We start from the raw sequence: 26919 nt of genomic DNA, 5'->3' as shown, positions 1-26919 counted from the left end.
ACAGGCTGAGATCCTCCTTGCATCACAACTGCTTCACGAGGATGGATAAGAGACATACTGACGTCCCATCAGCCCCAAGCCAGCGACTCCATGAGAAAGAGAGAAAAGAGAAAAGAGAATTCATTAGAGAACACGAAATAATGTAAAGAAGTAAGGATGAAACATATGGACAAGGCCTGATAACCATCATCTGCTCCGTCGTGCTCCGTATGTCCCATGCGGTTCCAAAAACCAATGGAACGTTTTTTTCCCTCCCTTAACCCTTAGAATAGAACGAGCGAGCACCCCGTAAAGCATTTATTCAGGCAGGCAGACAAGGTAAGCGAGGCATCCGCCCATTTCATTATTTTTTTTTTTTCTGAGGAATGCGAGGTTGGGCCCGGTGTGGCCGTGTGGTGGAAGAAATGGATGAATAATAAAGAGATATAATGATCCATGTACGCCGAGTAAGAAAGAACACGGAAAGAAAACTAAAGTGATAAGAAAATAAACAGAGAAGAAGTGAGACTGTGAGCTGTGACTACTGTCTGGGGCTTCGACTCTGTAGCAATGAAAAGAAAACGAAAACACAGGGCAAAGTGAGATACATGTAGTAGGACTAATGAGAAAGAAGCGAAGAGGTATCATGAACGTCGTGGCAGTTAAGTTTGAATATTGTGAGACTCGTCGACAGGAAGTTTGGTCAGGCTCTTTTCATCATCATAGTCGTCGAAGCTGAGACCAGCATCACGACAACGCTGGATCCATTTTGAAGCAATGTCGCTGCGGAGGTTGACTTCATTCTTGAGCTTGGCGTTCTGAGCGCTGATCTCGGTGATGGCCTGGTTTGTGGTCATGTTGGTAGTGTCGAACCGAGCGGCCATTTCCTTGGAATCTTCCTGTAGCTTGGCGATGTACTGGATGGCGCGTTGGAGAATCGAGCCCTTGGCCTTCTCGCAGCCAGGAACCATTCTAGCGATCTCATTGATACCTTCGTTGATGGTCTCACGGCGACGGCGCTCGACTGAATGCACGTTAGTAAGGACATTAAGCGACAAGTGAGAGGATAATAAAAATAAAAAAACTCACCTTCTTTGTGGTTGTTCTTTCGAACCTGGTGCCACTCGGCGGATCCGACAGTTGGTTTGGGGCTGATTTGCTGGGCAGCCTGAGCCTGAGCTTCTCGAGCAGCATACACTGCGGCAGCGGTAGAGGTGTGGCTCTGGACGGGTCCCATGGAAACCTGGCCGACATCCTGGCCGAAGGAGAGGTTGTTCCCGAGGCCGTTGTTGTCAAAGGACGGCTCGGGAGGCGGGTACTTGGACTCGGGCTGATGAGCAGCGAGGGCCGCTTTAGCAGTCATAGCATTGTCATCAGATACACCATTCTGGTTACCGACGGCCTGGAGCAGTTGCTGGTCGATGTGGCTCAGGTCAGTGGTGTTGCTAGGCATGCCATGAGCATCGTAGCCGTAGTTATCGGTGGCCTGGATGTTGACGTCGAAGTTATTTGGGCCACCATGTGCAGAGCGAAGACGCTGGACATCACCAGTATCCATGACTTCTCGCTTGCGTTTGCCAGAGGAGATGTTAGGATCGGTAGAGCCGTGTTCCATAGTGTTCATAGAAGGCTCTGACATCCTGTCTCACTTCTTTTATTTTATTTCTGGAGAAAAGAGAAGATTCTGATCGCGTCAAGTCCATGTTAGTGAATATTATAATAGTCCACAGCGATAAAAATAGAAGATAGCAAGCTGTTTTCGTAGTTAATGCATTCATAGCAATCCCATTAAGGCAAAGATAGGGAATAACAGCACATGTCGCGTCGGGGAAGGAGTTTTGCCAGGCAAACCAGCAGCCACAGCACGCAGTGAGAGCAAAATAAGAGTAGACAAGATCATTATTTGAGCAAACAAGCGCGCGGGAGGACAGAGAAACAGCTTGTAGGAGGATGATATCGCGCTGAGACGCGACTCTAGAGCAGAGAATAACAAGACAAGCACAGTACAGAGCGGGGTTTTTTAAGGCGATGTTTGTCCAGAGCAGAAGAGAGTGAGAGAAACGCGATGAAAAAAAAAGCCAGCAGCAAGAAGAGAAAGCGACAGGAGATGCAGACAGATCCAAGCAGCTAGGGCTGTTTATGCAGCTCGCGATAGCCCAAAGATGAAGCAGAGGAAGACGGAGTAGACGCTGATGATGAAATGGCCTTGCATACCTTGATGATCTATCAGGTGACGAGAAGTCACCTGTTCGAGGGCTTGCGATATATAGATCGCGACGAGTGCCGGGAGCAGCAAGGGGACGGGAGGCCGAAGAGACAGACCTGACGGATGTCTGGAAAGACGCAGCGAGATGCTGAGCAGAGGCCGGCGACGGTGTTGGGACAGCGAGAAGCTGGAAAGGCGATGCTGAATTGCAGTTATAGCGAGAGGAAGCGGACGGAGTGAGAGAGAGAGTAAGAGAGAGAGAGAGCGAAGGGAAAACTCACGTGGCGAGGCTAGGGCACGCTGCACACGCCACTTGCGCAGTTTGATAGCAGGACAAGCACAGGACAGGCCAGGCCAGGACAGGACAGGAACACGGCGGGCGATGCTTGCTGGTAGCTGTCGTCGGAGTAGTTGATGGTGAAGGATGACTCTGTGCATCTGCTGTCAGACCGAGAGGGCCGCAGACTGTGATCCGGAGCAGCAGAGATGGCAGTCCGCCGGTCGAGATGGTGATAGTGACGGTGACGGTGACGGTGACGGTGGTGGTTAGCTAGTTATCTCTCATCCCAGGCCTTTGCCTCCCATCCTGCGGCCGTCCTGCTGCCCGGCCCTTATTCCTCTCTGCCCTCCGGCCTCTCCTCGACCTCGCTGCCCTCGTCCCTCCGCCGGCGCTCGACTCGCCCTCTGGATCTCCCTCCGCCGGTCATGTGCCCAGGTCCCGTGCCTTGCTCGCCGCTGACGAATCAGGCTCCACGGCCAGGCTCTCGCTTCCTATTGGCTGGCCCGCTGCTCGCCGGTGTCCCCATAGTGGTGTGCACGGGAGATGGCTTCGACGGGCCATGAGTTTGTTATCACCCACAACTAACACACTCACACACCTCCACCAGGGATCAAGGACCAAGGACCAAGGGCCATGGATCTCTGCCAACGTCGCGCTGGATGCGTCGATAGGACAGAGGAGGGCTGCCCACCCAGCGCATGGTCCTCTTGCCGCAGAACCTTGCTCGGTTCTCGAAAAGACTGAGCCTCCCGCCACTTAGTCAGGCATGCATCCATCCCAACTGGAGAAACTGGAGAAAAAGCACATCTCGGGGAAATCAAGGTCCTGCTGCTGAGACATGTTGGCCAACCGGTTCGTTTTGTTTGCTGTTTGTCAACCGCAAGCTTAGCTCGGGCAGTTAAGAGGCCGCCCATCCGTCTGTTCTGAGGTCGGTTGCAACGGTCGCCATTTATTATTATCGTCTGTTCTGCGCTTCCTGCCTGCAGGAATATCCAAAGGCTATTGATCCGCCCCAGATCTCCCCATGGATAATTAATTACCTTTTTTTGCCCTTTGCTTGACCTTGCATGGATGGGGTACGGGGGAAGATAAGAGGAGGAATATCCTTATCATTCCCGCTCGGCATTCATTATTCAGGTGACTGGTCTGACCCGGTCCAGGAAAAAACTCAGGTTTCTCAAATAGGAGAAAGGAGGGCAGCAGTGTTCATCGCCGCGTATTCGGACAGCCAAAAAAATCCCCGTCAACAGGCACGCAAAGGTGGTGAGACGAAGAGCTCTCTCACCCCATAGCCCTCGCATCACCTGCTCATGACAGGGTACCCACTGGTATGGTTGGTAGCGCGAGTTCACAGTCATCCTTACCCGGACGATGTTTGCTTTTTTCTCTTCTTCTTCTCTCCCCAGAGAACGAGAGACGACTCAAAACCAGACCACAGCCCTAGTACAGACGGCAAAGGTGTGCATTGTGAGAGATAGACATGCTCTCTTGTTTGTCTGGCAAGCTGTTCCATTTGACCGGTCGAATAGATGGCTAGATGACCGGATAGGTGTTGTCATTCCCCCGTCACCGTACCACCAGCCGCCAACTAAACCCGTCGACTTGCCAGCAGCCTCTAACCACCGGCCACACTCAATACATGTGGTAGAAAGTTGACACCGGCTAACTAAAGTTGCTTTTTTTTTTTTTCCGGCCTGTCACTCTAGTTACTCTGTACATGAACAATAAGTTCTCGGACGGGCAGTTTGTAGTAGGGATAATAATAAGAATAGTAATAACATCCGAGACGAGCCAACTTACCTGCTGCTATCGTCTTCACCACCGGCGGCCTCATCTCAGGATCCGCCGTCTTTGCTGGTCAGGGTCCTTTGACTGGCCGTTCTTTATTCTGCTCTCCACATCTCATCCACAATCAACTGGTTTATCCTGCATGAACAGCCCTGCAAGATGGGCCCCCTTCAGATGTTCACAGGAGATGAAGAAGAAGAAAAAGAGATGAAGTTGTTTTTTCTTTTACGTGGGAGGTTGAAGCCCTAACTGGGACCGTCACGCCTCAGTCACATGGGCTCACATGGGCTCAGGTGATATCAGGATGGAGCAGACGAGAGCCTCGAAGGACTCTCGAAGGCCAGGGGCAAAAAGGATGCTTCGCCAGACCAGACACATTAACCTCTCTTGGGCGGTTGTGTCTAAAATGTGATACGGATGGGCTTAGTTGGCTGTGGTGTTGTTGTTGTCGTTGTTGTTGCTGCGCTGCTGTTGGCAGGCTTACTTCTAAATATACTCTCCTACCACACAAACAAGTTATGTATCATATCTTCACAGATCCGACCATTCTGGGCGTTGAGTCGGTGTCAACCAGGCAGATACCCTCTTCTGTGGCCCCAAGCATATCCCATATCAGTATCTCGACTCTATTCCCATCCTCTTCGTCCCCCACTTTGCGTGGGCAGCGTCGGATGCCAACCACACAACTTGACCCAGCATACCTCGCAGTATCCTTGCCTTCCTGTCCCTCTTCTTCCCCAGCCCGGTTGGCAAACACAATTATGACCTGGGGCTCAGCCATTTCATCAGATGAGTCCTCCACACCCCCTTCATCAGGCAAGAAAAGAGGCGCAAACCGGGATATCCAATACTGGAACGTATCCATGTCAGGTTTGTCGGCCATCGTAGATAGTTCTTCGGAGCTTAATAGTGTCAGCCATGCCATGGATAGAACCACTAGCTTTGCTCCGCTTGTTCGAGCATGTGTTGCAAATTCACAGGCACTATAGGAGGCGATGAATTTATACGGGTTGATGTCCATGCATATTCCTACAGTGGTCGGTATTTCGTTCTTTGGAGAGGAACTGACACTGGCATCACCACTGTCATCTTTGGGTATACTTTGTTGCTTTGTAGGAGTAGACAGGGGCATTAAGAAGAATCCGCTTTCATGGGATTCTCCTTCGTGAGCCCACGGATCATCAGTGTAGTAAAGATGGTGTTTTCTATAGTTCACCAACGTCTCGCCAGATTCTTTGACAACAATAAGCGAATTGAATCGGCGCTCGTCCTGCACATCTTCCCCTGTTTTGGCTGGCAGAGATAGGTTATCTTGCAGCGTCGAAGGGCAGATCTCTGGATATCCCACGGCTACCACGGAACCTAACTTTTGAGCAACCGTACGCGCCCAGCGAGCCGATGGTCCGGCCTCTGATGGCTCAAGATACGGTCGTACAGCCTTCAGGGATGGAAAGTTATATCCTTATAGATAGGGCATGAGCATAGTCATTTGATAGTCGGGTATCAGATCCACGAATTGCAGCGTGCATCACTCACTCACCACTGAATGCCATCTCAGGTAGAACAAGTAGATCTAGATTTTTCCTCTTGCCGTTGCCTTGAAGCATCCTGTCCAGCTTTCCAACCAGTGCATCGGCTTTTCGGATATTCCCCTCGACATCTGCGAGTCGGGAGCGTAGCTGGAAGGTCGCGATCCTCATTGCCACCAAACGGTAAAAGTAACAACAGGAACTATTGTAGCAAAAAAATCTCAACTAATATGAAGGGCAACAGTGGTCTAGTCGATATCAAATAGCAGATTTATGCATTCATGCTCCGTGAAAACTCACTCATCTGCAAAGCTGGCAACGGAAATAAGAGAGCCCTGGGTGATAGATATTTGATTAGTCACATTCCCTTGACCCGCTAGGCGGTCTTCGCCTCCTGGTGGTTAATTCTCTGTTTATCAACAACAAATCATTAATTATAACTATTTGGTTGCCTGAATATATACTGCCCCCACAAGCTTCTTAAAGAAACCAATTGCTTTAACTATATAATGCTACTTCGGATACCACATAGTCACCATCTATATGTCACAGTATTCCATTTCCAGGAGAACGTGCTGTTCGCCATCCATCAGCTTCCAACTTTGGATTGCAGGGCTATTCGACGAAGACTTCAGCATCCATACTATTTTGTCGGTCTGCGGATATGATTCGTGCGGAACCCGGAGACGACACAGCAGTCCGTCTGATTCTATGATGGGACCCCTCTATTGCCAGGCCCTACTGGTCCTAAATTTAGTATTTATCCAAACATCATAGGGAGCCGTGACGACAGCAGCCTGCGGGATATTAAACCATCACAGGTACCGTGGAAGTGAGATTTTGATGTCAGAACATTTGACATAGATTCCATGCTTTCTTCTTCCCATGGTTCTGTGAATAAGGAGCACGGGGCGTTTGTTTGATGAAGCCATCGCTATCTTTCTCGAAGATACCATAAGTTCAGGAAGTGGTATGCTCTTCCAAATAGGCTTCCATACCTTTACAGTGCATTATTTCACAGGCTATTGCGAATTCTTCGTGTCGTAGAGGCCTTAGGTAACTAAGTGTCCACATCATTTCATGGATCATCGCGAGCCTATGGCTTCCTCCGTCTGGTATTATATTCTGGTTGTTGTTGAAATTGTTGAAATCCTCACCGGCGTCCTCATCCGCACCCTCGCCGTCACCTTCGTCAGTCATAGAATGAGGTGACCCGTAAGTGATACCCGCGGGTGTCGACACTAATGTATAACATTAGTTAAATTCAGTCCTGTTGATCTCAGGATAAGGAGGCTCGAAGAGGTAGGCAGAGACCAACGTCAGCCTTGATGCTGCGGTTGAACCCCCATTTGACGAGCCTGCTCAGGTACTGCTTTCGACTGGAATACACAACGAGCAAGTCAAGTCAGCTCAGCGACCACCACGGCAATAGTTGAAGCTAGATCATGGATCAAACCTATGGCTGCTACAATTCTGGGGCCGGGTCAAAGGGAGACACATTTCGTACGTTGCTTTGAAAGTGTATTTCTCTTCCATGGTCTGCATTAGTTCAGAGATAAAGACGCCTCTACGACGTAAAGATGGCGGATCTTTCTCTTCACAGAGGTCCATTCTTGAGAATATATCCTCGTATTTTGCTTGTTGCTGTCGGAGGGAACTTGGGTAGAGTAGACTATGTCACTCCCTTGTTGAAATACCAGGTCAGGAAGACTTGCTGATGGTTGAGCTGGGTCCTCAGAGTTGTCGAGAGTCGTCGTGTTCGGGATGAGCCTGATCATGTCCGCTTCACGGCTTCGGCCCATCTTTAGCACTGAAGCCAGATGGTCTACTATGAAGAGGGCTGGCAGGCACTTGTCACAGGGTAGGTTTAAGTGAGAAGTTGTTATATATGATCTTGGAGTTGCTCTGTGTCTGCTTCATCTTTAACTAGTTAACTGCAGGTCGACAGTAGCTAACTAGTTATCCAGAAGTCCAGAAATCCAGATCCAGAAATCCGGGACGAGCGACTGCGCCTGGGACGACAAGGGTCAACGCTTGATGCCTGCGATCCACCCGGGCATTTAATCTCCCGAGCGACTCAAGGGTGACTGTTGTAAGGCTATTTACCTCGCTACTCCGTAATTAACAACTGCAGATACCCAACAATTAACTCCGTAAGCTTACCAATCAGGTTATTGGTTGGTTGCTTTTGTTGCATGGAATGTTTGGTATCGACTGTAGATCCGGGTGACTGGGTGACTGGTGGATGCTGCTTATGGATCATTTGTAGCTGGAGCATCTACTCTCAATCACCCATCTTATTTCAGTAACCCGTTCTCTGGTATCGATTCTATATAAACATTTTCCTCCTCGACAGAACTTCAACATGCTTATAATATGTTCTTCTCATTCCACCTTCCTCTGCCTTCATCAAGAAAACATAAGTCGACTATGACCGGTACCATGTCTACCAAATCTACTACTGCCAGGGGCAAAAAGCCAAACCCTTTGGTGCAACCATCAACGTCTTCCGACAGGTATGGAATAACACACGATGGCGGGTTATCAGGGTGCTAATATTCATTTCTTCTTCAACAAGGAGAAGGCAGGCACTCCAAAAGTCATGTTGAATCGCTATATCTACGAAACTCGCTCCAGCGAGCTTCCCACCTCGGAATGGCTGTACCAAAAGGCATTCATTGCCGCATCCTCAAAGGCTACGGACGGCCTGCTCTGGCTCGACATCTAGAGCCATCATATCAGGGACAAGGAGGCCATTGACCTATCGATCGTTGACTCTTGCAATCAAAACGGAGCTTTAAACATTCTTCGTGAAGGTCGTCTCATTGGGTATGAACGAGGTGGAAGGCTAGAACTCTTCATGTATGATTGATGAAGGAAAGGATATAAATGGGTCGAAATGGTATAATATACGCAATGGAAAAAAAATTGAATCATGACAAAATAACTCTTGCAACCAACTCCGTTTCGTCCCCAATACAAACCACACCAGAACAACAAAAAACGTAGAGTAGCCCTTATGCTGAACGCCTGAATGCTGAAGATCCTAAAAAATGATGTATGTGGGAGGTTGTGCAGAAAACAAACTGGAACGTCAAGGATATCAAGTTCAACGCCAAAAAAAAAAACTTAGTACTGCGGTTCTTTTCCTTTCTCACTGTTCCTTTTCACCCTTTGGGAGGGTGTGATGGGCTTGGTTGCAAGGCCTTTGGCACCAGTGGCCCTTATTCTTTGTTCTGTCCGGGAGAGAGTCCTGCCCAAACCAAGCGGCGAAGAAGGGGCGAGAGCAACGTCATACCCGTTAACGATTGCACGGGATCCATCAAAGCTAGGTTGAGATCCAATACTTGATCTCCCGAAAAGGGAGCTAGACGGGGAAGAAACGGAGCGGGTGAAGTCTGGGACCTCGTCCCATAGTCGAGCTCCCTGAGACAAGGTATGAGCAGCCAGCCTAGCTGCAGAGAGAAGGAGCTCGTCTTCGTCTATTGCAGGTTTCGAAGGCTGGGGAGCCGATGTTGGAGGCTTCTTGTGTCTAGGTCGGTTACTAGTCATAAGCTCCTCCACCGAAAGCTCGTCTTCCGGAGTGAGTCTGGCTACTTTTGAGCCTCTCTTATGGTGGACATCCAGTTCCTCGATAAGCGCGTCGGCTTTTCGTTTCATGATGTCGGCTTCTATCGAGGCCCGCCTGGCAGCTTCTTTTCGTGCAGCCTTCTTTTCAGCTGTTTGTCTCCTTGCTATTTCTCGCTGAGCTGCCTGGAGTTCACGCGCAAGCTCCCGTTGACGCTGAATCTCACGCTCGGCCCGCTCTTTCTCCTCCGCCTGGCGTCTGGCTTCTTCCTGGGCCTCCTTTTGCTTTCGTAATGCCTCTCTGGCCGCCTCTCGGGCAGCAGCCTCCTGTCTCTCTAATTCTTCTTTCTTAGCCTTCTCCTCCTCAAGCCTCTGACGCTCTCTTTCTTGTTCTAACTGAAGTGCTTCTCGCTTTTTCTTTTCTTCCTCTTTTGCCTTTTTAGCTTCAGCTTCTTCCCTCTCTTTTGACTTTTCCTCTTCTGCTTCTTTAAATTGTTCCAGGGAGGGGCCAGATTGTATATCAGTACTTGGCTCTAATTGGAATGGGTTTGACGGTTGAGCATTAGACGCCGCTCGCTCAGAGTCTGAATGGTGACGGTATTAGTGATAAAAGTAGCTCAAAGAGCCCATGGAGAGTGGCAACATTACCGTTAAGTTCAAAGGGAGAGGATGGGAAAGAGAACTTTGCCGAGGAACGGGGTTCGGGTTCCACTGTCTCATGATTTCCAGTCAAATCGATAGATGAAGTTGGCTGGAACATGGTGAAGGGGGATGCTGGCTTGGCCGTTTCGACGGTGCTGCCTTCATTTGATGGCTGTTCGGTCGCGGACTGAGCTGGCTTTCCTGACGTAAAGATCGAGCCTGTATTGAGTTAGTATGCAGACATAGCATCTTGACTAGAGATATAGCACTTACTTTGTCCAAACAAAGGAGGTTTCTGGCTGGTAGCACTCCCAGGGAAAGGAGTAAATAAAGGTTGAGATGGCTTCTTTGAAGTTTCATCTGTATGCCGTTAGAAATGTATATCCATATAGGGTTGGAAGTAGCGTGAGTCCAAAGGCTAACCTTGCGAGGGCGAAGATGTTTGCTGAGGTTTCCCAAATGGAGAGTCAACAGGTTTGACTTCAGAAGGCTTAGTTTCGGCCAGGGGACCAAATGGTGAAGGGGATCCAAACAGAGACTGCTGTGTCCTCGGATCAGCAGGCTTTACTTCAGCTGCCTCGGCCGTGTCAGTAGGCGCAGTGGAGGCAAAACCAAACGTTGGAGCAGCTTGAGTGGTTTGCTCTCCTTTGAATACCCCATTAGTACTGGGTGATGAAAAGGATGGTGATCCAAAACCAGACACGGTAACTGTAGGAAACGTTGATGAGAATGTAGGCGGGTTAGAAGTAGCTGTGGCAGAAGCTTCACTTGAATTTTGTATTGTAGGTGTTGGTGACAAAGATAACGAGGCTGGAGTTTGAGCCGGGCTTGGCTGTCCAAACTGAACGGTTGGCTAGACAGAATGACTGCAGTCAGTATGTGTGCAATCAAGAGAGAAAGGGACCAAAAGTCAAGGGTCGCCCATATACCTTAGGATTAGAGTTTTGAGGGACAAAGGGCGAGGCAGCGGGAGATAACCGGGAGTTAGATGGGGGTCCAAATGGAGAGCTTTGACCGAAAGGTGACGTAGAAACAGCCGGTGACGGTGTACCGAATGTTACGGCTGGCTTATTAGTCGTTTCAAATGGTGACTGCTGCGTTGTTTGAAAGGGGTTCGGTTTATCTTCCTCGTCGCTAACGAAAAGACCCTCTTCGTCTCCTTGCATCGATTGAACGGAGGATTCGTTTTGGAGGAGAGAGGCATCAATCATTTTGTACCTGATGGCTTGGGAAACACTCATTCCAAGAATGACGGCAGCCAATGATCTTCCGCAGCGTTTTTGCTCAACAAGTCGATAAGAGAAAGTCTGCCGGGAAGATGGTTGGAATACTATTTGCAAATTATTAGAATCACATCAACATTGAAATTTAATTGATATTAAGTGCTGATGTCGAAGCAGTTGAATACGCACCAACCGAGTCAAGTGGACGATTAGCCCAATTCAGATAAAGCTGGCCCTCACTATTGGTTGCGAACTGAAGGTCTTGCTCCTCGCAGAAGGCAATCGTCTGCTCATCATTGTCAAAAGCCAAAGCTGTAGTGAGTTCATCGACCGTCCATTCTTGATTTTTATGCTGCTGAGAGGCAGGTTGTCGGCAGTGCGCTTTCCAGATTGACCTAATCGCTGTTTGGCGAACTTGGTTGAAGTAGACCTCTGCCACACAAGCCATAAGGTAAGACACACTCTTCGATTTGACAAGCTTGAAGAATCGGGAATAGAGACCCTGAGCAAGCGGATTAGGCCGTTTAGCATCTAATGTGCCTTGGTACTCCCAGGTATTTCCTGCAGCTGCAAACATTTCCATGGCCACCTGGACCCGAGGAGATTCCCGTAGTTCACGGGGCCATTTTTGAACTCGAGCTTCAAGGTCCGGGCGTTGGTCGTGGATGGAAAACAAAATGTAATAAGCTCTGAACTCAGCCTCATTTGGAAATGTAAGTCTTCCGCGATTATCGTCGTAGTAATAAAGCAGCGATAGAAGGGTATTGTTCAGTTGTTCTCGCTCTTGATGATGGTCAAACTGCTCCTGGTTCGTTGGGCTTGATAACAGATGGAGCGACAAAATGTGAAAACGAGCAATCCTTTCGAAGCATTTGACGGCAATTTCGATATCTTGTTTCTGGCTGACTTGTTGGATGGATAAGTCGTTTCGTACTGAACGTGTCCGGTCCCAAACAAATTTGTGCCTCGAACCAAGGGTCTCATCACTGGTAGTAACATGTCGAAGCATATAGTTGATCGTTTGTAGCAGTGTTTTAGGGGTACGGATATCTGATGGCAACTGCTCGTCCTTACCAGCAGCTGATCTTCTGAATCGTTTTATCATCCTCCCTTCCATACTGCTAGACACTCCAGAGTCCGGGTCAACATGCTAATTAAGATCATTAGTTCCTGTCCATAATGTAAAAAGACAACGTGATATGCGAACCTTTTCACATTTATCCACCATTTTTTGGACAATCCTTTCTACTCGTTCGAACTCAGGACACATATCCGTGCAGTTACCTGTTGGAGTAATTGCCTGCTTCAAAGTAGTCGGCTGATCCGGGTCGGGCATAATTCCGGCTTTAATAGCTTGTATGCGCTGGCGGGCGCGATCTTGTTTTAGCTACAGTAAAGAATTAGTTGGATGGAAATTCCGCTGGTATATGAAGAAAAGCTCACCCGTTCATATCGAGTGTTATAGTCTTCGATATTATCTGCCTGCTTGACGACCGTAGGGGTAGGATCATTGCGTCGCCTTGGATCTCTGGATCGATCAATCGCTCCAAACCCGCGAGTTCCTCCACGTCCTCCACGAGTTTGTCCAGAATTGGCATGATGATTTCCTCTGCCTCGAGTAGCAGAGCCAGATGGTGCGTTAGCCGGTGCATTTGATTTGGGTCCAAAGGGGTTAAACGTCTGTTGGCCATTCGTCTGAGCGATAGGGGGATTAGACCCTTTCCGAAAGCCTGTAGATAAGGTTAGTACAATGCGTATGGCCAATATTCGGCATATCTAGATTAGTGTTACCTGTGAACCCGCCTCTACCACTATTGTCTCCAGCTTGGGGGCTTCCGTGTGATGAAGTGCCGAACGGTGACGAACTAGCACCCCTGCCGCGACCTCCTCTGGCACTCACAGGGTGGCCTTGGTTCGATGCATTATTTCCGGCAGCAGCAGGTACACCTGAGTCAGATGAATTTGGGGGTCGGTGCCCTCCTCTCGTTGAACGGCCGCGGAAAGGTGTACCTGACCCACGCTTTGAGCCCGCAGAATTGGTAAGAACAGACTTGTATAAGCTGGACATCTTTAGCACACCGTTCTGGGAGCGGCCTCCTCCCCTTTACGCGCAAAGGGAGAAATAATGCCTAGACAAACATGCCAGGATGAGGTTTATGGATGGCGGTGGTAGCTCCAGTGTACCGTGAAGCAAGGCTAATCCAGATGTGAAAGAAATGGATTATTATCTGTAAAGAAAAACACACTTATTAGCTTATCGCATACTTATCCAGGTTCCATATGGTGGTATCTAGGGTTGCATAGGTAATTCCAAGCTCCATTTCCAGAATGCATCTCCCGTATCCCTCCCTATGGATATTCCGATTTTGGGCTGTGACTCCAGTGTCGCGCGGGGAACTAGGGCTGAGAGGCCACGAACGGGAGGCTGAGGGCGAAAAAATCACGCGGCATACGAACGCGTTGTGTGTAAGGAGCTTGCTGGAGCTTGGAGAATGTGATGGTTACGTACTCGGATCTCGTAGGCTTGACGCGAGTTAGGAAAGGTGATTTCGAGCTTGAGCTTTCAGTCCGCTAGAAGGAAAAGGGCAACCGGCGTGGGAGCTCGCGTGCCTTGCAAGGACGGGGGAAATGAGGTTTGCGATGATCGTTCAGTAAAGTAATACTTGCAGGACTGTGAGCATGCAACCGTAGATGCTCCAGGCTGCGGCGGTTGAAAGGTGATGCAGGTAACTATTGGGTGTTGCTGCTTTTTGCGTCTTAATCCGTTGGTTAAGAAAGCTCGAGGAGCGCGCTAAAGTCACGTGCATGGCGCCTAATTTACAGCCGCAGTATTCTCTGAAATGTAGCACGAGGACGACGGGAAAGTCATATTTACATGTGGATTGAATGTATAACAAGGAAAGGAAGTCTAGATATGATTGCTATATTCTAGCTATGGAGCGGGGAAAGATGCTTAGGCCCAAGCTCCGACCAAACTCATACCGAACGCACCAAGGAATACAAGAATGCAAGCATACACACGGCGTTTTCCGCGAAGGATACGCCAGCTCTCATCGCTGAGGAAATCCTCGGCTAAGAGCTCAATCAGGGAAGCATATACGAGAAGCCCTGAAGATATGGCATTCATAGTGCCAACCATGATCAGGCCAACCTCAGAGTCAGGGGAGTACAATGTATGGGTAGCCAAACCAATAGCTTGACCGATTGGGGTCCTATCGTCCAGACGCGTTAACCAAGGTCCATTTTCTAAGGGAGATAACGATCAACTTACGTGCAGCCATAGGCCATAGCCATGAGCCAGGGTTGAATAGCACCCTGTTCCCAATCCAGAGCGGCAATGCGAGAACCGAGAGCCAGCCCCTCGAAACTTTCTGAATAGACCCACAGTTAATATTGGAGCAAAACGTATCCAAAAGTCTAGCAGTTTGGGAAACTTACGATGAAAGGCAATTGCAATCAGGAGGACAATAAATGTGCTCCCAGTAGAAACGCTTAATGCCATTCCAATAAAGACGCTGTGGAACAAGATTCCGATCTCAAGAAGAATGCATTGCATGAACGCCTTTTGGCGCCTTTGTTCTGGGCTTAGGATGATTGGGAGAAAAGCGCTGCTAGCTCCTTCTTCAGCATCAGCTGCACGCTGTGAGGGCGACTGGCTTAGCTGGCGTCCTGCCCCTGCCTCCGTTACTACCCGGGGCTCCTCTTCGTGACGACTGACGCTTCGAGATAGTTCATCCGGGGTATTCATGATTTTTGAGTCATCGCCAGCGGGTTTTGAAGTACTTGATGGCATCTCACGACAGACGATTCTTTCTACATCCCTGCCGCCGCTACATACATGCTGAGCAGGGCTGAACACCATTTCTATAACTGTGACAAAGAACACAGCAGCAAGCGCGATAGCACCAGGCATAGCAGGGTAGTCGGTCGTCCAGAAACCAGACAGGCACGGATTTCCAAGCGAAGTGAAAGCCGTGGGCAGCAAATGGACAAATGCTGTGGCAATCAAAACGCCGGTTCCAAAGTGCCTGACAGCGAATAAGAAAGACTGCGGGATGTGCAGTCGTGGAAACTTGAGGGCCAGCATGGGGAAGCCGCAGGCAAACGAGGATATGAAGAAGATGATGAAAAGGGCGATAACGTGCAGGGGCAAGTTATACTCTGCACCATCTACACCGCCGCTCTCGCAAGTCGAGCTTCTTTTTGCCTTGTGCCTGGGCAGTTTCGAAGAGGCTGCATAATGACCTTGTTAGAATGGGATTCAGCTGCGTTAGGGACTGGCGAAGTAAACATACCTGGAGTTCGAAAGACAGCCGCAATGCGGTACACTACAAGCGTAGTAGTAACGGTAGCCATCATCCACCAAAGATGGCTTTGGTAGAGTATGAACCACCGCTTAATAGGATTGGTCCAGGCAGGTGAGCCATGGACAGCAGACGGAGTGTCCTTGGTAGCAGAGCAAAATTCTGTCGACAGAATTAGACGATATATACAGAATACAAAGCCTTCCTTAAACTAAATACGTGGTAAGAACAGCATACCTTCTCGATAACGAGCGAGTTTTGCATCTGCCAAGGGGAAGTTGGCTGGTGACGGCATGGTGTCAACAGTCACCTCACTCGACTCAAACGCTCCCCCAGGACAGGCAAGAGACGAAGACGACAAGTCTCGCCCGCCCCGATGCTGCCTATCGTTGACACGGCCATTGAGGTCTTCTCTCTTGGTCAAGTCAGAGGGTAAAAAGGGAGGATTCTGGTTCCAGTCCGGGTGGACGAGGTCCTCGTCTGTACGGGAAGGGCAATTCATCGTGGTGTTCCAAGGGGCGGTCGTTCTTTTTTCCTGGAGTCTTGGCCTGACTGAACTCAACAGCGACAAAAACGGCCACCACGAAAGGATATATATATAGCCAGCAATGAGGGGGTTTGTGGGGAGCGTCCGGAAGGGCAGAGCGATAACTCTCTCATCTGACGGCAAATAATTCTGCCCTGAGCCCTGCGATCCCACTCCGTGTCCAGTTCGAAAAGCTTCACCGTCGCCAGAGAAGCGTTTCCGGGAAATGCTCTTGGCAAGGGTGCGGGTTCCGGTTCCGTCCGCGAGGGTGATTGGCCATGATGGAGTTTCAGAGTGGGAGCTTCCTGTCTCTCAAGGTGTTTTCGTATCTTGTTCTGGACCTCTTGGGTGCAAATGCCAACGCCTGCGAGGCGTAACAAGACATCCGGCGAATAGAGCACTCCTTGGCCGTCCCATCTGATAACACCAGCAGATATGCTGACGAAAAAACTGCTCTCTTGTCCCTGCACGCCTCAGACGAGTGTCTTTCCGTGATAGACGGTCCCCCTCGTCCACCAGCCCAGCACGCGACAGGCAACTAAGCTTTACTTCGTCATGACAACAAGGTCCATGGGAGGAGAAGACCTTGGTGGTAGCCTTCACTAGTCCAGGGGGGGTCCTTGATAGCAGAGACAAAAAACCATATACGACTGGGGATCACCAGACGGAAAGGCATGTAAGAAGGCCTGACGACATCAAGGAAGGTCTTTATCGGGGCCTCTCCGTCCGTCGCCGGCGGCCAGAGAGTCATCTCCATGGACAACACAACCAGGCAAGGGTCTCGTCTCTCTGCGCGGAGAAGCTCGAGGATCCTCCCTCCTCCTCCTTGCGCATCAGAGCATCAGCGGAGGGGTTCGGCGTAAAATCGTGACGTCCATACTCGCGCGCCGGAGAGAGAACCGCACCGCAGTGCCGTGAGAGCCTTTAATGCAAGTCCAATGCTGCATGGTGGAGTTGCAGACGAATGCTGCGTACGTACGTAGGTAGGTAGGTAGCTGGATAGTCAAGTAACTTAGTAGTCACAGACTGGGCTGGACGTTGCGGTCGTCGGGCGACAAGCGCCTGCCAGAATAGCCGCCGGGTCACGTTGTATGTCGTCGTCAACCTCAACGTCGCTGCTCGGCATTTGCTCTGGGACGACACAACCTCGCAGACGCACCCAGCGAGGGGCTGAGACTCGCTGCGCGCACAGCCAAGCCGTCTGTTGGGGGCGAGAACTCGGACTGTGGGTGTAGCAACGGCGCGAAGCTCGAGGGAGGCGTTCTCGTCGGTTCAAAGGTCGGTTCGGGCCGACTTCCAGTGCTCGCTCGCTCCACCCATGGTGCGCTTTTGCAGCTCGACCTCAACTCGACCTCGTCCGCCTCCTCGACTTCCTCCCAACAGGTATCCGGCCACCTAGCTGCTAGCAAACAGTGCGGAGCTGCCGTCAGCTTGTTCACGGCCCTGTCAGGGCCCCCTATTCCGTTTGCTGTCGATAATCTGCATATTGCATTTTGCCCTGATTCCCTCTCAACGGCAGAGGAACGGCTTACAATCCAAGGAAGATGCATCGCCAGGTTGCAATTACGGATAACTGCAGAGCTGGCTTGCTAACGAGACTGCATGGCCATGGTTTTCCTATTAAATAACCCTGCTCTCCCGAGTCTCCGCGTCCATCAAATGACGCTATATATTTCGATCGCGGCTTGATTAGTTATGGGACAGGCCGGAATGCGGTGCGACCTCATCCCGCGATTTTTCAACGGGACTCATTTCATCTAAAAAACAAAATATCATTCAAGTCAGTCTGTTTACAGATACTCTGCAAAAAAGGAGCTCATCTGTACTCCGTACATGCACTTTGTATGGTTTTTGTTCGTTTTTCCCCTGCCCTGCAGTGAGTTGTTGCAACAACTGCAAGGAAGACGTGCTTGTTTCCGATGTGCATAGAGTCAGAGTCACTCAGTCCCAGATAAAAAAGACGTCCCTGCAAGAACTCTCTGCAATAGTCGGCTCCCATCCGGATCTCTGCCAGTCCCTCGGGTTCCTTCGAGTTTGTCCCTACCTTTTCGACTTGCTCGATTTGGACACTGCATCAACCCAGTCACCAACACGCCCACAAAATCTAACCAGCACGATAATTGGCGGGATAGCAAAAATACCCAGCCACTGAAGCCGTTTACTTTACATTTTTCCCTATTCTCTATGGCCTTCTATTCAATTAGTTCCCCCTCCTCCCCCTCATCTTTTAAAACTTCACTGGTCCAACTTTTTTTTTTTTTTAAAGTCGTCTGGTTTGTTCCCCCCTCCATTCCTGATCGCTGGCTCCAGATATGGGGAGATCACGGGGGAAGAAAGAGGCTCGCTACACGACCGCTACATGCGTTTCCAGTTACACCACTATCGTACCACACAGATACCAGGGAACACGCGGGCTGTCGATGCACCCAGGCTGGTGCAGCTCTGGGGAGCTAGCTAACGCTGGGCTTTTCATTGGCTTGACCTAGACTACATAACTGCACTAATCCTCTGTTTCCCTCGTTAAAGCACAGCTTTTGATCCGCTTCTTTATCTCAACTTGCACCAACAATGCAAGTAATACCTGGCCTCATGATAGGTAGATGCAGCAGCCATATTTTTATTTCACCTGGCTTCAAGTTGCTGTCCATTGCAAGCGCATAAAAGTTTAAAGCAACATCCCTGACACGCACATATACACGCAGCTCGCAGCAAACTTGATCTATCGCGGCACACTCAGCCCGTGGAAACAACAGACCTGGAAATATCAAAACTTCCCCGAGTGGACAATCTCAGTTGATCCGGTTAAACTCCTCATCACGGTGAGTTTCCGGAGGTCAGGGCTTGCTTTCATTCAATGAGCCACAAACGCCCCCTCCCCTCCCCTCCTCCACTATCCCCCTCTTGACTCGCATCTCTTTTCGCCATCCCCGTTGGAAAGGGGAAAAACGGATGCCCGTCAATAATGCAAGTACCCTGATCAAAAGAAAGATATGTGGGTTGATTTGTATACATATGTATATACCCTCATACTCCCTGGCAGCAAAGGCTTTTTCTGGCCCACAGCAGAACTGGGAATTTGCTACGTAGGCGAGAGACAGCTGGGCAGATTTGCTGCTGCAGCTTTTGCCCCCACCAACGTCAATATGAAAATGAATATGCAATATCGGAGAGTCATTATGGCAGTTCGTATCGGGTTCTGGGTATTAATTTTGCCTTAGAACTCAGGCCATCTGCCATATCTCGGAGTACTCCGTCTCTTATCATTCTAGACACTCTTGTTTCAACGGGGATTTTTTTTTTTTTTTCGCCTCGATGTGTTGGCAATAATGCAAAACAAATTTTTTTTTGGAAAAGCACCAAGTACCTGCCCGAAAATCGACGGACATCCTTATATCCCCTTCGAACTGTTTCATGAACTTCAAGGGTATCGACCCGGTTATTACGTGTATACTATACGCCCATTAAGATATTTGCCTCTTCCGCTTGGTAGTATCTCTGTGAGCCTTGTATCAAGGATAGAAATTTTCATTTTGCCATCTAACGTGGGATGGATGATATACGAGGGAAAGTGTACTAATGTACAGAGTAACAAGGCGGAGAATATCCAAGGCATAGTCTTCGAAACGTGTTAGACGGTACCTGCTTTACAGTGTGATGGAAAAGAAAAGGGACAGGAGACATTGATATAACCCAAATCAATTGATGGATAGGATGAGCATTGTCGAAAAGTATCAAAAACCAGGCCGCCAGTAAATACACCACTCCGATAGATAATGAACCACTTCCCACTATCCCATTCCCTTCCCTGCTTCCCTCCCTTTCACACCATATAAATCAGTAGTCAGTTAACCCTCCGGCATAAAGACTGGGTATATGCCCTCTCTCCAGAACGTTTCTCGTTTTTTTCGCCACCTCCTTTTTTTAAGCTCGCCTGCAAGAAGAACACGCAACGTAGATAGTAGATATCCGCCAGCCTCCCTTTTTCAATCCAATTTTTGTTGTCGGTCAAGGACATCGTCGGTGTAACGATGATGATTGACGATGATGATGCATCGCAAGACAGCAAAGCGGAACAGAAAACGAAAAAAAAAAAAAAAAAAAAAAAAAAAAAAAACTAAAAAACGACGAGATCAATTAAGTAGCCTCATGAGTTCGAGAGTCAAGATATCCAAGAAGAAAGCAAAGCAAAGCAAACCATGAAAAAAGCGAGCTGAGAGAGCTCAAGCCATACATACATACACCTCACTTGGGCGAGTTGAGTAAAGTAAATAGGGACAAATAAAGAAAAGAGAAAAAAAGGGAAAATACAATAAAAGGTGAACCGGGCGACGGAAGGAAAATAATGCGATAATAATCTCGGCCGGCTTAAAGGGCTGGATCCTCGTGCCCCCTTTTTTTCCGCAGTGGAATGGATGGCCTTATCTGAGGACCAGGTTAAGAATTGAACTGTCGTTGATCATCTGCTTGTTCGTTCTTTGATCGTTTATTTATATCGTGCAACTGGGCCGGGATTCCTGGCTGCTTTGTGGTAGTAGTTGATGTGTCATTGGTCCGGCATTGAAGGGGTTATTGTCCATCGATATGTAGTCGAAGGACTGATGTCTTGAGCCATGTGGTTCAGGAATAGGGAGGCCGTGAGTCGGCTGGAGAGCGGAGTTGGGGGCTTCGGAAGTGACCATGGAAGGGGGGGCGAGGAGTTGCTGAGGAACGAGGTGGTTTGTGTTGTATTCCACGGGGCTGTATAGGGGTTGCTGGAACGAGGACCAGTGATGGCTGTCTCTGATGGTGTTGTTGATGTGCTCGTCGACGGGGGAGGTGGCGAACTCAGGCTGGGAGAAGTACTCGATAGTTTGGTCGGCCGGGGGCTTACTCTCCATGTTGCTGAAGTCGGCCAGGTTGGGGGCGCGGAAGAGGTGAGGTGGTTTGTGGTCACGGACGAGGGACTGTCTCTTGGGTACGTGGGAGGGTGAGAGGGTCGAGTATTTGGCCTCCATTGTCTTGCGGGAGTCTTCTGTGAGGGCTGAGTTCTGACCGGCATCGCTCATTGCTTCAGAGTCTCGTTCGGTTTTGGCGTTTGCGTCTCTGTTGACGACGTATACCACGGCATTGGCATCTATACCCCCTTTATGTTAGCCGCTGTGATACCCAAGAGGTATGTATACATATATACACATGTGTGTGTGTGTGTATGTGTATATGCCTACCTGCTTCGCCCCTTTCGTAACACTCTTCCGCCCTTCGGACCTTGTAGATCTCATCTAGGATGTCGAGCCTCTCTCGGGGTTTTATCTGTCTCTGAGCATCTCTTCCGGCCTCTTCTAGCTTGTCAGCGGTGATACCATGTGTTTTTCCCAGCTTGCGGAAGATGTGGACAAGTAGGCGTATCCGTTCTGGCTTCTTTAGGTGGTCTGGTTCTCGGTGGATGACGCCCGCTGGCCACCAGTCCGGCTTGGTCTTCTCTGGGTCACCTTTCTCGCCTGGAGCTCCTCGTCCGCCGTTGTATGGGTGCTTGACTTGCTTGCGTGGCTCGATAATCTTGATGTATGCCTTTGCCACCTGGCGGCAGTTGATCTGCTGGAAGGCCCTGAATGCTGACTCGTAGTATGCCTCGATCTTCTCTTCGTTTCCAATCTCAAGGGGCACCATCTCCACAGCCTCCATCTCATTGACCTGCTCCTCCGCCTCAATGGGAGCCTGGTGGTGGATCATCTCTCGACGACGCTTCTTGGGGAAAGCTGGGTTAGGGAAGACATCTACTTCTTGAGCCATTGGCCACTGTCTTCCTTGGTATGAGTCTTCTCCTGATATAACATGATAAGCATAAGATGCAGAAACAAAAAAGGAAAAGGAGAGTCTTGATAGGCAGCTACCAACCGGCAAAGATAGGTGATCTATCAAGAGCCTTGACACCCGTGGCCCGCTCAAACCAATGTTTGAATTCTGAAGTAAAGACGGGCCCATTGAACTTTTCGAGCAGAGAAGAATGGAACTTGAGCTGGCCCGACCAGTCGATACCGACCAGGGCAAAGTGAGGATATGGCACCTTGAGAGCGTTGGTGGTGCTAGTAGTAGTTGTGGCTGCTGGAGTACCGGCCATCATGGGCTTTGTCGAGTCCACCAATGTTAGCCGAATGAACGAGGTTTTTAAGGTCACACCAGAATTTGATATCAGACCGTTCACTTACCGGCATTGTGTTCCATGAAGGATATTCCTCGACTCCCTGAGCCTGAGCCTGGCAATGCATGGGAGAATACTGGTCCATCCCTTTCATGTTGACGCGGGGACGACCGGCCTCGGTGTTGACTACCATTATGAGTAGTCTAAAAAGGGGGCTCACTCGAGGTGAACCGCTCAGATTACCCTTTGCTGGTGTATGAGATGCAGAGAGTGGATAGATATGGCTGACTGAATCTTTCTCCGCTCCCTAGCTCAGAGAAAGATTTGAGAAGGGGGTAAAAAAAAGGAGTGAAAGAGAAAGAGTGAGAGAGGTGGCTTGGTGCTGATATATCAGGATCTATACTGCTGGCACACCGTATATAGAGAGCAAGAGGAGACGTTGGAGATATTCAAATGGTGGATATCAAAAATGACACCGCCGTGGTTGAATTGAAAGGAAGGATTGGATGTTGACGATGTATGATCAACAACGGGAGATATCAACCAAGGACAGTGATGCTGATGATATATTCAAGCGTATATATGTATGTATGTATGTATGTATAGATATATCAGAGCAGTGGTCCCTCGGGATGGAGAGGATGGTAATAGGCCAGGAGATGGGAGAAGGGTGGCTGGCAGGATATATATGGACGAAGTAAGTATACGCCAAAAAAGAAAAGGACAGGGCCTTTCGTCTGGAGGGGTTCTTTTGGCTGGATGCAGAGAAAATCAAGATGCGATCGGGGTCAGAAGATAAGGTCGTCCTTTAAAGGTATATAATAAATATATTGGTTCTTCGAACGTGCGGATGGCAAGGTGCAAAAAAGCAAGCAGGCCAGCCCAAGCAAAAAGCAAAGACGGGCAGCGCAGAGGACAGTCTAACAACGACGAGGACGAAAGAAAAAGATTTATTAGGACGAGGAAGAATAAGGAAGAAGCAGAAGCAGAGGTACCGTTTCTTTTTTGATACTGATCCACAGACATACATAAATAGTGTTACAGACCACCCAACGCACTGCAGGGCCCCTCGAGAATTTACAACTTCTTGCAGACTGTGCATAAAACTGAATACCCCACAGTCACCAAGGGCCATCCTGTGGTGGCTTGCGCTGCTTCTTTTTTGCTTTGGGCCTATTTTGCGTGTCTCTTTGCTTTTCTGGCTGGCGGTTTTGGGTGGTGCTGGGCCTGCGTGCTGCTGCTGGTGCACGCTGCTTCGACCCAGCATACTTACGCTTACTTACACTTGCCTACATGTTCTGTAGCTAAAAGAGAGCATAACAGGGTTTTCCGAGAGTAATTCAATCACATGGAACCAATATGTCGATCATGATGAAGGCGGGTTGGTGCTTTTTGATGTGCGTTCCACCGTACGTTTGCCCCAAACTTAGGGGGCTGAGGGAGCTGGCAGACGGTTAAGGGGGGAGAGGGAGGGAGGACAGCCGCCAGAGACAGCCCAGGTATACACATAATACTGTGTACGGAGTACAGAAGAGGGCCCTTTTGAACACACGGACGGCGAGGGCGAGACAAGAGACCGCGCGGGCGAGAGACAGGCTTACACTTTGCGTCTTACACAGAGAGTCCCTTCGGACTTCTACTGGCTTTGAGGCCAGCGGATGGCCCACCCCATGTCTGTGCGTATATTTATATATCGCCTTGAAGAGCCTTTGCGAAAAAGGGGAGACGACAGAGTTGCAAAAAAAAAAAAAACACGAAAAAGCAACAAGATGCAAAAATGGATGGAGGAAAAAGCAACGGCCAGGAAGAAAGAAAGAGAGCAGCAAGCTGAAAAAGCAACGGGAGCAGCCCAGAGAGGCAGCAAGAAGAACCAGAGGCAGCGAGGGAGAAGAAGGGCCACGGTCGATGGTAGTTAGTTATGGTATGGAGGGACGCTGGAGGACGCAGGCGAAGCCAGACGGGAGCCCACCGGCAGCAGAGTGATAGGCTTGCATCCGTCTTCCATCCGGCTCAACAAAGCGAAAGCGAGGAGCTACGAGAGAGAGAGAGAGAGAGCTTGAGTTAGCTTATCTCGCGCGAGTACTCCGTACTCCGTACGACTATCGAAATCTCTAGGCAGGCAAGCAAGTACATCTATCGGGTTACCGTGGATGGAGACCGCTGACTCGAGCGTTGGGACGTTCCCCCCCCGTCCGCCGGTGGTCCGGTCAAACGTCAACATCCCCTCGATCGGGAGGCGGCAAAGTGAACCATGGCCCTGCAGGAGAGTCTCTTTTCTCCTCAGCGTGTATACTTGCTGCTCATCGTGCCTTTTCTCCAGGATCCAGTTCAGCTGTGGCAAGGGGGAAAGCAAGCTGGTAACTGCATCAGCAAGATATACACCGGCGAGTACCCGTCAGTCTGGATCAATAAAGGAACGGATTCTCAAGCCGCAGGCCCGGATAAGAAGAGAGAGATTGGCTTTTTTTTGGCCCTTTCTCTGGCCGTCTGCTCTCGTCTTGTCGCTTTCTCAGGGTTTAGGGCAAAGCAGACTGACGCAGCGAGAAGACGAAAAAGGAACGACTTTGAAGTTGCAAAGAAAAAAAAATAAAAAGGGGCAAAAGCAAACATGCGGATTTTGGGGGAAAAAGCAACAACGCCTGCTGTTCTGACCAGTGCTGATGCGATAGTCTCTCGCCTTGCCCTAATCTGGCCATTCCAGCAGGCCCAGGGATGCGCGGAATCTCGATGATGAACCAACTGGACGGGAACATTTGGCTGCAAGGTTGAGATCGCGGAATCTGGGGTCCCTGAGCCGCCGGCCTCTCAGTGGTGCATTCTCCTGGGCTGTGGGCGCCCTCTTAACCGAACTGGTTTTAATCCTCGTTTCGTTTCTTTTTCCCCCTGGCCCATTGGTGTTTTGCTTTGGCTACTTGGGTGTCTTTTTTTTGCGAGTTTAACTGCCGTTAACTGACTCTCACATTTTTGCCCCCTAAGTCATAGTCATGATAGTTTGCTAAACCTGATGCCGGGCCAGGGTCCAATCAGCGGCGGTGGCCGGCCGATGTGATGAGTATAGCTCCCTCTAAGCAGTCCCTGGGATGGATGAAAGTACATACATAGCTAACTGACGGAGTTGCTTACAAGCTTAACTCGAACTGCTTTGCTTCGACATGGACAGGGAGGCTTTGGTCCTCTTTTTTTGCAAACACCGTCATCCTCGGTCTTTTAACTACTTGCTTTGCGAGGGGGGCCCATGGATGTACGAACAAGCAGGCATATCCCACCCATCGAATACATTATTATACATATTCTTATATGTCCGTACCTGTTGTTGGCAGGGAGGTTTATTTCAATATGTATATATATATGTACGATGATTCCATAGCTGTGGCGCGGGCGAGAGATTATGGCTGAGCAGGGCTCGGAGTCGCCTGCGGTGGTACAGAAGGTGTACATCGCGGAGATACTGACGGAGCATGAGGCTGCTGGCACGGAATTATACTGGAGAGCGCACGGCTAGTCCCGCCGTTGGAGCCAGGCGTTCCAGAACCAGAAGAGGGAATATCGACACCCTGATCTCACACGGCACGGGGAGAGAAGGGAGGGTATGGGGGAGGGCCCGGCATCTGCCCTCTTTTTTTTTTTTCCAAGGTGATCAGACTGGCACAGTGGAGAAGACAAGACAGAGACAAGAAGGGTCGGCCAAAGACGATACGACGATGACCCTTTTTCTTTCTTCCACGGTGGAGCGAAGGGGGGGGGGCTGACAACCTTCCAGGGCTTTGGGATAACCTCCTAACGACGGCACCAAAGGGGGATCTGACCCATCAATGGAGAGGGAACAGACCGATGTTTAATGCAGGCAGCTGGGGAATTGCATCTGCTAGTAGTTACTACTATGTAACGAACACTAACTAAAACAACATCACACATATCAGGGACAGTGGAGTTGTATTTTGGCCCTGGCTTCTGGCTTTTTTTGTCTTTTCTTCTCCTCTGACAGGCGCAGGCACAGGCACAGGCACACGCCAACGAGGAGCCATCTCCAGGCGGTTTTAAGCTGCGTTGTCTTGATACTCTCAAGCAAGGGGGAGGCAAGCCAGATATGCAGCCAGCACTTCTTCTTCCCCAGCACTGCTGCTCGCCTTCGCGGAGTTACATATACACTCAGCTCGACGGAGTATCAGCTCAACTCTACTCCCTAGTTGCTCTGCTGAAGAATGACCACCGGGTCTGTCTTCCGTGTTGTGGTACCTTCGCCAAGTTCAATCTCTCCTCGGCCGCGACTATTGCTACTGCAAAGCCCGCTCACCCCCCCTACCAAAAGCCTAAAGCCAGTTAAAGCTCTCTAGCTGATTCGTTAGTTAAACGTCTAACAGACGAACCAGCACACACACACACACCCTCTCTTTTTTGCACATTTTATGCTTCTCGGGTGAGTTGCTCCTTGATAAAGGGGGGGAGGGGGCCTCAATTGATGAACTCGAGAGGCAAATTGGATGCTCCCCGAAAAAAAAAAGGGTCTGATCGAGCTGGCCCATGGTAGATTAAGAGATATACCCGTCGCCATCGTCCTGAAGCAGGGCAGGAATCTCAGCTCAACCTCACTTTCGCCGTCCTTCTCCGTCCTGCTGCGTGAGCCATCGCCTATCGCCCCACAGACAGACAGACAGCCAGAGAGAGAGAGATGCAATTGAGCCAAAAAGAAAACTGTAACAAGAGCCTTCGGCCACTCGGAATCTCAAGCTGAATCGAATCGTGCATCATCTACTGCA

At 49.7% G+C, this 26919-nt stretch overlaps 8 protein-coding genes across 8 annotated transcripts; 3 read left to right on the top strand and 5 right to left on the bottom strand.

Moving 5' to 3' along the window:
• Positions 1-641: 641 nt before the first annotated feature.
• Positions 642-1618, bottom strand: TRV_01838 (uncharacterized protein; the record flags this gene model as incomplete). Its single annotated transcript, XM_003024025.1, has 2 exons — positions 642-1003; positions 1069-1618. 2 exons carry the CDS (start codon positions 1616-1618, stop codon positions 642-644), a joined length of 912 nt encoding a protein of 303 aa, XP_003024071.1.
• A 3158-nt stretch (positions 1619-4776) lies between these two features.
• Positions 4777-5953, bottom strand: TRV_01837 (protein N-terminal asparagine amidohydrolase, putative; the record flags this gene model as incomplete). Its single annotated transcript, XM_003024024.1, has 2 exons — positions 4777-5603; positions 5794-5953. The coding sequence occupies 2 exons, from the start codon at positions 5951-5953 to the stop codon at positions 4777-4779; spliced, it is 987 nt and encodes a 328-aa protein (XP_003024070.1).
• Positions 5954-8315: 2362 nt separating this feature from the next.
• TRV_01836 (uncharacterized protein) lies at positions 8316-8510 on the top strand (the record flags this gene model as incomplete). Its single annotated transcript, XM_003024023.1, has 1 exon — positions 8316-8510. One exon carries the CDS (start codon positions 8316-8318, stop codon positions 8508-8510), a length of 195 nt encoding a protein of 64 aa, XP_003024069.1.
• Positions 8511-8911: 401 nt separating this feature from the next.
• TRV_01835 (leucine permease transcriptional regulator (SAC3), putative) lies at positions 8912-12319 on the bottom strand (the record flags this gene model as incomplete). The annotated part of the gene is made up of 6 exons (XM_003024022.1): positions 8912-9933; positions 9998-10210; positions 10265-10351; positions 10415-10844; positions 10921-11321; positions 11404-12319. The coding sequence occupies 6 exons, from the start codon at positions 12317-12319 to the stop codon at positions 8912-8914; spliced, it is 3069 nt and encodes a 1022-aa protein (XP_003024068.1).
• A 1848-nt stretch (positions 12320-14167) lies between these two features.
• Positions 14168-16020, bottom strand: TRV_01834 (uncharacterized protein; the record flags this gene model as incomplete). Its single annotated transcript, XM_003024021.1, has 5 exons — positions 14168-14426; positions 14486-14585; positions 14653-15447; positions 15510-15680; positions 15756-16020. The coding sequence occupies 5 exons, from the start codon at positions 16018-16020 to the stop codon at positions 14168-14170; spliced, it is 1590 nt and encodes a 529-aa protein (XP_003024067.1).
• A 4511-nt stretch (positions 16021-20531) lies between these two features.
• On the bottom strand, positions 20532-22355 carry TRV_01833 (uncharacterized protein; the record flags this gene model as incomplete). Its single annotated transcript, XM_003024020.1, has 4 exons — positions 20532-21157; positions 21249-21845; positions 21919-22106; positions 22135-22355. The coding sequence occupies 4 exons, from the start codon at positions 22353-22355 to the stop codon at positions 20532-20534; spliced, it is 1632 nt and encodes a 543-aa protein (XP_003024066.1).
• Positions 22356-22677: 322 nt separating this feature from the next.
• TRV_01832 (uncharacterized protein) lies at positions 22678-22974 on the top strand (the record flags this gene model as incomplete). Its single annotated transcript, XM_003024019.1, has 2 exons — positions 22678-22859; positions 22890-22974. The coding sequence occupies 2 exons, from the start codon at positions 22678-22680 to the stop codon at positions 22972-22974; spliced, it is 267 nt and encodes an 88-aa protein (XP_003024065.1).
• Positions 22975-24413: 1439 nt separating this feature from the next.
• TRV_01831 (uncharacterized protein) lies at positions 24414-24752 on the top strand (the record flags this gene model as incomplete). The annotated part of the gene is made up of 1 exon (XM_003024018.1): positions 24414-24752. The coding sequence occupies one exon, from the start codon at positions 24414-24416 to the stop codon at positions 24750-24752; it is 339 nt and encodes a 112-aa protein (XP_003024064.1).
• Between the last annotated feature and the right edge of the window lie 2167 nt (positions 24753-26919).

Source organism: Trichophyton verrucosum (genome assembly GCF_000151505.1).
Source record: "Trichophyton verrucosum HKI 0517 chromosome Unknown contig00168_1.f1.exp, whole genome shotgun sequence".
Classification (NCBI taxonomy): Eukaryota; Fungi; Ascomycota; class Eurotiomycetes; order Onygenales; family Arthrodermataceae; genus Trichophyton; species Trichophyton verrucosum.
This window is presented reverse-complemented; position numbering and strand designations above follow the sequence as displayed.